This window comes from Antrostomus carolinensis, unplaced genomic scaffold, assembly GCF_000700745.2.
Source record: "Antrostomus carolinensis isolate BGI_N321 unplaced genomic scaffold, ASM70074v2 scaffold17488, whole genome shotgun sequence".
Lineage (NCBI taxonomy): Eukaryota > Metazoa > Chordata > Aves > Caprimulgiformes > Caprimulgidae > Antrostomus > Antrostomus carolinensis.
The window spans coordinates 7,529-16,849 of NW_010331086.1; the positions used below are offsets into that span (position 1 = coordinate 7,529).

At 38.5% G+C, this 9,321-nt stretch overlaps 1 protein-coding gene across 1 annotated transcript in view; it reads right to left on the reverse strand.

Annotated features, from left to right (window-relative positions):
- LOC104528957 (5'-nucleotidase domain-containing protein 3) overlaps positions 1 to 6,332 on the reverse strand; it is a gene marked incomplete at both ends in the record, with an annotated part of 13,722 nt that extends 7,390 nt beyond the window's left edge. The window contains 3 exons of the mRNA XM_010173118.2: positions 1,646 to 1,701; positions 2,517 to 2,591; positions 6,148 to 6,332. Coding sequence (XP_010171420.2) covers positions 1,646 to 1,701; positions 2,517 to 2,591; positions 6,148 to 6,332 — 316 coding nt within the window. The remainder of the gene's footprint in view (positions 1 to 1,645; positions 1,702 to 2,516; positions 2,592 to 6,147) is intronic.
- Positions 6,333 to 9,321: the final 2,989 nt, after the last annotated feature.

Here is a 9,321-nt window from a genome sequence, read left to right on the forward strand (position 1 = left end):
ATGAGGCTTTGAGCAACCTGATCTAGTGGAAGGTGTCCCTGCTCATGGCAGGGGGGTTGGAACTAGGTCATCTTTAAGGTCTGTTCCAACCCAAACCATTCTATGATGTTATGATTGTTGACAAGTAATTAAAATATAAAAGTAGAACTACAAATGGGGAAGAAGGAGACAATCTCTTCCCACAGTTTTTTTATCAACTATTAAGAGTTTGTTTCAGTTTGGTTTTGAATGTTTATAGTATCAAGCATCTTGCACTAAAGCACTTAAAACATTGCAGGCATGCAAACATCCTCAGCAGAGGACACAGAAGTGTTGAGGTTTTAGTTAAGATTAAAGAACACAAATGAAAACCAGATGATCTGGTCTTTTTTTTCCAAGCCCACTTATGGTTTTCTGCAGCCCTGTAAGAAAGACAGTTTATTTCAGTGCTTCCCTTTTTTGGTCTTACCCAGAAGTGTTGTGAGGCATTGAAAAAACAATTAATTAATTAGCCTAGTTCTTTCAGTGTTTAGCATCCAGACCAGCTTTGCAGTGGAGGGGCATGATACATGAACTTCCTCAAGGCTGCTATGGTAGCAGAGTCCCACTTAACTAGCTCCTTTCTGCACTCTGATGATGCCTACAGAACACATTGTTTTAGCAGCTTTAGATCACTACTATGTTGACAGCGTGAGCCTAATGCTGGACCATGCCATCTTGTTTCCTCCTTCACTTTCCTTCCCGTCCTCTCCCCTCTCCCAAAGGGTACATCAGGCTAAGACCTAAAAGAACAGATCAACGAATACGGTTGATTCATCTACCCGTCTGCCCACCTAGCAAACAAAAAGAAGTAATGAGCATATTATCATCATTTCATACTACCATATACTGTCCCCTATAGCAAATCACCTCAAGGCTGCATTATCTTTTTCGTCCAATGACATTAAGAAGGTGCTTAGGCTTGTTGTTTACTTTAAAGTCTGGTACCAAGCATGGTGTTCGTGACAGCCAAATGGATGCTACTTCATTACAGCAAACTAAGCCATATAACAAACTCTCCTGTCAAAGATCACACACAGTATGTTTATATCATGTAATGAAGCACAGCACAGAGATTGCCAATTTTACATCAATTCAGCAAAGTCAAAAGCGTCAGGCTGTGCAGACACGAAGCAGTTGTGCTCCATTCTGCAAGTATGATGTGGTTGATGTGTCCAAACTTAAAAGCTCTGTGCAGACCTCAGCAAGACCTCTCAAGTGTCTCTACAACCACACCAAAGTCATGCTAACAGGCACTCTGGGACAATTGTTTACAGAGAAAGCAACAGCAGAGAAGTCATCAGCATATTTTTAGATGTCTTTCAGCACAATTTAACAGCCGGAAACAAAGTGAGTCAGCACTATGTGACCAACCAGCTTGCCAACTTCCCCAGCTCTGAAGTGGGGAATCAGCTGTACTGTATCAGTCAGTAAACATGTGCACATCTGTGTGTACACACAGAGGTGCAAAGAAACCCCCTTCCAGTAAGGCTGCAGTGTTCATTCACATCTATGCTTGTCAGGGCACTGCTCCTGATACGAACCTAAGATGTACACTAATAAACACAACTAAGATTAAGAAAATGAGTACACATTTTTATTATAAATAGGAAACCATTTTACCCACCTGTAAACAGTTCCCAGCTGAATATAATGAAAAGCATCAATCTTCATTAATAAAGCCTTGCACAGGGGGGGAAAAAAAAAAAGTTTTTATCACACCAACTATTTGACATGAAATTATAAAAATCAAAGCAATTTTATCTATAACCTTTCTGTCCCAAGAGCACCTTCACTTCAACTTCCTTCACAGCTCCCAAAATACTTCTGTCAATGACTTTTACCAAGGGCTTGCCAAATCACCACAGAAACATTGTCCAGTGACCTGAGTTGGGTCATGAAGAAATAACTTTTCCTACTAGCAGATGCCTGCTTAGGTTTATTCTGTTGCATTCCAAGTTGTCTTCCCCTGTCCACCATGTGTTGCTATCATGAATCTTAGACCCCTTTTGAATCATCTGGAACAATGAAAACACGTGTCTCGTGTTGACTTTTTTAGGACTTTGAATACTGTTTCCAACTGACCTGAGGTGTCTATAGCTTTAATAAGTGTTCATGCTTATCAAGTTAATGTCATTTCTTTCCCATTCCTATATCTTTAGAAAAGTAACTTTTGGTTGTTTATTTGAGGGTTGGAGGGTTTTTGTGTTTTGTTTCTTTTATTTTTTACTACTTTTTCTACTTAAGTTATTTAAACATTTTCTACTTAAGTTATTTTCTACTTAAGTTATTTAAAACATTTTCTACTTAAGTTATTTAAAAAATAATAATAAAAAATGTCAAGCTCACTAGAGAAAATTCTCTCTTGCAAGAGAAAAATATGAAACAAAATCCTCACACATCAATGCAGAGTGAAAAGCTGGAAGACTTAAAAGCCCTATTTTCTTGGGCTAGGTTCTCAGCGCTATGTAACTCATCACAAAGTTATTTATACCTACCCGGTGCACATCATAATGAAGTCCTCTGATTGCAAAATTGGGATCATAATCGTATTTTCTTATTTCTGCAGGATACTAAGAAAAGACAGTAATGATTTGATTTTAAATCTGTAACAAAAACAAATTAAAAAATTGTTTCTGCAAAATTTTAAAAGTCTAAGTTTTCTATGCTACTCATTTTCATTAGACATTAAGGGGCTTTTTGATAGGTTGACGAGATCTGCAGGAAAAAAAAAATGTACAGTGCAAAACAAATCTAATATTTTTCCAAAATCCAAGGTCAATGTTTTCAATCTAAGTCAAGCACAACACCTAAAACTGGACACCCAGGTACTCTGTAATGATCACCTTTGAACATTAACCTCTTGTTCAAAAAGTTATTTTAATGTATGCACCTTTGAAAACAAACTAAATTTTATTAATCTCCTAAAATTTAACAGCTGAATTACCTTGCATTGTGAAGTCCCCCCATGAAACAGACTATACAAACAGTTTCCAATTCAACTTTCTAGCTAGGAACCCAAGAACATGGCCTGATTTCCAGATACCTGAAATTTACTACTCACTTCTATTGAAAGAAAAAGCAATATAACGTCATCAATATTAACAGGAGCAAAAAATCTTCGGCATTTTCAAGAAATAAGAGAAGCACAGCTACCTGTTTGGACTCCCTGAGTGCAAATCATACTCCTGATCTTAGGTTGCCAAGTTTGAAACATAGACCCCAGAGGTGTCTAAAGATACAGCGCACTGCAAAGAAACACGGATGGGGAGAAAGGATGAAGAGAAGTCACAGCAGCTAATGTTACCTGGAGAAGCCAGATCAAATCCTGAACCCAAGTCGGGCACTAAATGCCATCAGGGCGAGTCACTTCAGGAGAACAGCACAGTGACCCAACTACATTTACCCTGGACAGCATCTGTTAACACCTCATTGTTTAGAGATCCAGGTGAACTGAATATCTGTGTCATGTACTCTTTCCTCAGGTTCTTTATAGATAGCACAGGGAGCTCACGCCACCTATTAGAGAGTTTTCTAACGTTTTTCAGTGCAAGCCCATTTCCAGTTGATTGTAATTTTGTTGTGCTTTAAGCATAGGTTAGCTATGAAAAAAAATATACCTTGGGTGTGTGCCTCATGCTAAGGGTTTTGTTCATTTGTTTTTAAAAGGTAAAATGTTTCAGTCATTTCTGACAAGGCTTGAGAAAATGATCTTTTCTTCGATTAAGCAACTGAAAGGTGACCCTTCATTTCCCTCCCACAGGCTACAGCAGTCTTAGAACTCAACAAATGCATCTCAGGCACATTCTCCACCTTCTCAACAGTCTCTGTGCATATATGTCTAATTTGGGGAAAAAAGCAGATTATACAGCTTCAACAGATGCTCTAGCTACTCTTACAAAAAATAAATAAATCACAATTTCTTCACAAAGTTTTTATCTATGCTGAAGAGGACTTGCTCTGCAACTGCAGGAGACTGTGCTTGTATTGAGCACAGGCATCTACAGTTAAATAGTCCTTTCTCCTAACTTCTGAACTATCACCCCTACCATCACTTCTAGAAAACACAGAGGAAGCTACTGATCTGAATGAAGAACAGCATCAAAAGCTTACAGATATGTTGGGAAGATCACAGAATCAAGATGTATAGGTTTGGCCAGGGAACATGAAGCAGAAAAGGACACAAGAGAAAACATCAGGGGATGATGCAGAATGTGATTAATTAAAAACTACAGTGTACTGCACATGCCCCAAGAGGCCACATCAAGCATGAACAAGGAAATTTATTTCTGACTTTTTCAAATTTCTGCATGCTTGACTTTCCTACTTTAATATATTCTACTAGAAGGCAGTCTTTTTGCACACATGCCAGCCAGCACATGTGAGAAAAAAATTGAGCCTATCTTGGCACACAAATCAAAGCTTCCTTACAAGCCAAACAAAATAATGATAAAAATTGCACTGTTTGCTTACCCTGCTCTTTGTAGGGATGCATATATCTGGACTGAAACAGCAGTCCAGATAAGGTGGCGCAAGGTCTGTACATTAGGAAAGAAATAAACCCAAGAGCAAGAGTTTACATTCAACACCTGCTGCCACCTCTGAGATTAGCGTTAAATTGATGTTTATTCTCTTGGACACATTTCAAAATTCCTTGCTTCCTACACTCTATTTTATAATTTCTGATGAATTACCTTACACTGCCATGACCAAAATTGGACATCTTTTGGGCTGACTATGACAGTCAAAAGGGACAATACTATCTAGAAGCTTTTTCTAATGTTTAAGGCGAGAAAAACATTAACAGTCAAAGCAGCTACAGAGATAGCATTAATAAAACCTGTTGTCCCCCAATAAATTCCAACAGGAAAGGATATATTTCAATAAATTGTCTCAAAAAGTAATTACAGCTGCATTTACTAGAACTCAAGATATTTTAATCAAGACAAACTAGAAGGTTATTACTGCCTGAATTCATTCAACTAGTAAAGACAGCAGCGTTTTAATTATTGTCTACAAGAATTAATCTTGACTTCTATGGTAATGATGATTTTTGCAAGAACTAAGTAGCTTTAATGAAGTGTATTTACACATTCTACAGAAATTGCTACCAAGACATGCCAAAATCTTAGGGGAATCAAGCTGCGTATGCTTGTAGCACCCATGAAGTTTTTTTGTTCTTCCAGGGATATTTATAGATGTTTTTATATAGCTCCTAACCTTTAGATTCAAATACGAATACCCATTCAGATTTAAGTTGCGTAAAATACACAAGCAGTCTTATTAATTAAGCTACCCTCTAGATTTTCTGTCTTTCATTTTCCTGTAAGCCCTACAGTTAATAAACTTTGCCTCTTCAGTCCACATTTTCTTCAATCTTTTTCCCTGCAACACTTTCAGTTTCCCCAGCCACCCATCTCCCCCCCAGCTTTCTGACACACAGCAATTCTTCCATCCGCAAACTACGCAACAATCAGCTTCAAGCTGCTTGGATGTCAACTGGTCACTGATGCAAACAAGCTGCTTGGTGAGGTAACAAGGAAGGGCTCCCTCTTAGAGGACTACTGAGCTGAACACCTACTTGGGTCTCTCTCGTATCCAGCCTCTGCTGACAGTGTCACTGCACACACTGCCCCTTCAGCCAACTCAGTCGCAACGCTGGGCGCACACAGAGTGCCTTGCAAGCACACACTGCAATCAAAGACCTCATAAGAAGTCAGGCTAAAAATATTCTGTATGGAAATTAATCACAACACTCACAGCAATGCATACAACAGAGTAACAGTAACTTTTAAGCCTCTTCTCTATTAGGGTGACTTCAATAACTGACAATTGTAAAAAAAAAACATAAACAAACAAAAAAAACCTCAGCACCTCCCCACTACCAAAGTAAAAAGTAAGACAAACAAAACTCTGTTCCTTAACAGTTGCCAGATTGTACTCTGTTCAAAACTGCAGCTGAGAATAAACCAGGGCTTCTGCGGTTTACATGCAGCTGTTGTACAAAATGTGTTATAAGGGAGTCAAGCTAGAACTAAGGCATGAAAAAATGAATTATGCCCTTCTCAGTTAGAAATTTATTACACTCTTAATTCATAAGTTTATCATTATTCCATTAATTTTACTTACCCGATGCTCATTAATAAGAAGATCTCGAGCAGCATTGAAGATCAGCGTGTGCAGATGTTTAGAATAGAAGACCAATGTGTAGTCGTAATCAAAACCATAAATTTCAATGTCTGACAGGCTCATTTCATTGTTTGAAAAAATAGCATCTGGATTCAGCATGTTACTCATAATTGAAGGAACCAACTCTGGGAACAGAGGAGAGAAAAACAAAAAAGTTATACCAGCCTTGTAGTATTATTTAAATAAGTACACAGAAATCCATTAGCAATTTCTAAAAACAGATAAAACGATGATGGAAACTATCAAACCATCACAGTTACCAGCTAATCCTTAACAATATGGTGTTGTTGAAAATGCTGTCCCTAACTTGTCTTGGTGACCCAGTTTTTAAATGAAGCAACTTTTCTCTGTACAGTTCAAATAGGAGAGCAGATGCATTTCAACATCTTTCTCAGAGAACCCCAGACTCAATATCTATAGGTTTTTACTAACTCCATTAACACATTTATTACTGCTTTTGAAAATGAACTTTGAAGTTGGAGGAGGGTATTATTATTATTATTATAGGAGCCTTGTCTTCTCTTCCCATTATTTGGTCCAGCTTCTGTCTCAGAAGCAGACCTGACATTGTTTTAATATGACATTGCTTTAATTTCTTTTGCTTCACCATTTCAAGGTTACCACATTACTCAATTTCAACCAAAATAAGTAAACTTAAGGGATTGCCATACTTACCAAACAACAGTTACATACACATTGCTATGCTTATTAACCATCTAGCAAGTCAGGAAACCAAAAACATTCTGCTTACTCTCTACACACATGTACCTAGTGTAAGTCACTTCAATTTTTAAGGGTATATTTATCTTTATATTTGTTTGAAAAGTACACTGAGAAGTTAAGACCACTTACACAGAGCAATAACAAGTAACTTTAGGACCAACACCAATGTCAATATTAAGGACGTTTGTATTTCTTGTTTAGAAAACTTGGAAGAACAACATTAGGAAGCCAAATGCCACCTTCCTAGACGTACAAAACACCAAGTGTCTTCCTTCCTTTCCTTCCCATATACTATCTTTATTTGCCAGCCTTCCTCACTAGCAGAAAAAAGGTGAGCTTTCATCTTAAATCTGTGCTTGGAAGGGTGAGTTTAAGGGGAAATATGCCTGCTTTGGCTACTTTCTACATATAAGTCCCGAAGAAACTGGTCAAGCTTATCTTAACACCTTCAGCTCTGATGACAGATACACTACGTGCTCCACCATGGAAGGAAACCATCTCAACAAGACAGGCAGGCATGGGGACTCCAGATCTGTTAGAAAGATAGTGCTCCACTTTGAAAACCCTGGTCAACTCATAGAAAGGGGAAGAACATTTATTTTGTAAAAGAAGTAACTCAGACTGCTGCACAGTTAACAGGTAGACACAATAAGAAACTCATACAGATGCCAAATAACAGACGGTAATTTAAAACCATTCAACTTTATCAGATGCAGATACCCGTGACTTTTAAGAAAGACAAAACAGCAATTTCACATAATTTAATTCCAGATTTCAAATAAAGTCCTGCATCTCTTTCACCAAAAAAGACCCCGGGAGTTTCCTGTGCCTAAACTGATATGAAAAGTCCTATTTTTCATTTCAGGGGATTTAAGAAAATAAGCCTCAACCAAAACATTAGCTCCTACTATCTCCAGTCACTGCTTATAGTAACACAGGAGATAAATGTTATGCCCAGTTGAGGTAACAAAATAATCAAATGCAATTTGACACACTATTATTAAGGCAAATATTCTTACTCTATAAAAAGTGTCACGAATCATTTCATTAAGTCATAGCTATAGCTGTTAGCAAACTTCCAAAATCATGTTACAACATCCATTTCTGTATTTGTTATTTTTTTCAAATGCCAGTTGTTCACCCTGGTGACTCAATGCTTGTTTTAAAAATAAATATATTTATATATCCATATACAGATATAAAGGTATTTCAGATGAAAAAAGCTCTACTAGCGCCTGCCTGAAAATAGAGTATAAACACTTTGTTGCTATTAGACATTCTGGCTGGCAGACTGAATCCCAAGTGCTACAAACCTTGGGTCAAAAATCATGACAGTTTTGTCATCTTAACACCGTAACTAAGCGAAACATCACATACTTGAAGCCACTGGGTGACTTAGACTGTAATAAAATATTCTGAATTATTCTAGAAGCACTTGCCTCATCTTTTGCCAACCCACACCCACTGACTGACATATTTTCTCTAAATGTTACCCTGTCCTCTAACCACAGCTCTTAAGTATTATTTGGGCGTGGTTTAGAATAAGAAGTTGTTAATTCCAAAAACAGGAAAAGAAAAAAAGATTAAAAATAAAAGGCATTTACTCTCTTCCTCCTGTGTCTTATCCCACCCTCCAAAGTCCATAGCATTCTTCTGAGATCTCTAACACAGCTTCTTTCTTCACTTGTGAGATGCTGCCACTATTTTACATTCGCAAATGCTGTGCTTGCACCCAGCACGGTGAAGCCTCGGTTCACGCTCAAGACTCTTAAGTGCAGGATAAGAATATATTTATTTTTATGTTTTGGGGTATTTTTTGTTTGTGTTTTTTTTTGTTTGGTTGGTTTTTTTAAGGGCAAAACATGTAGGAGTAAAGCTTTATCCACTGCCACCACAGGACAAGCTTTCCCACCTGACATTGCAGAACACACGGCGTTGCTTTCTCTTTCGCTCCTCTAAAAAGATCACCTATTCAAGCACCTTGGCGGGACTCTTTCCATCAGAGCAAGGGCAGAAGCAAGGAAGCTTCAAGCAAGTATTTGGTCCTTAAGCTCTTTGCCCAGCTGGGCTGAAGAACGGGGCCTCCCAGGGTCCCGCACCTAAAAAAAAACCGTTTCACGCGGGCTTCAATGCCCCGAATGGAAACACGGGCAAAAGGAAAACAGACACCCAAAACTTGGCAGCACTTTAACTTTTAGGAAGAGCAGCCTATTGCAGAAAGCCCCTCGAACAGACGACCAGCTTCCCGGCTTTCATTTTACATTCGCTTTTCTCCACAGAACACACCTGCACCCCCGGCCACTTTGCCGTAGGAACGGCTCCTGCGGCTTCCCCACAGCTACTGCCCGGCGGGCCACCGGGGGGAAGGAAAAGGGGCAGCAGCGGCCCCCG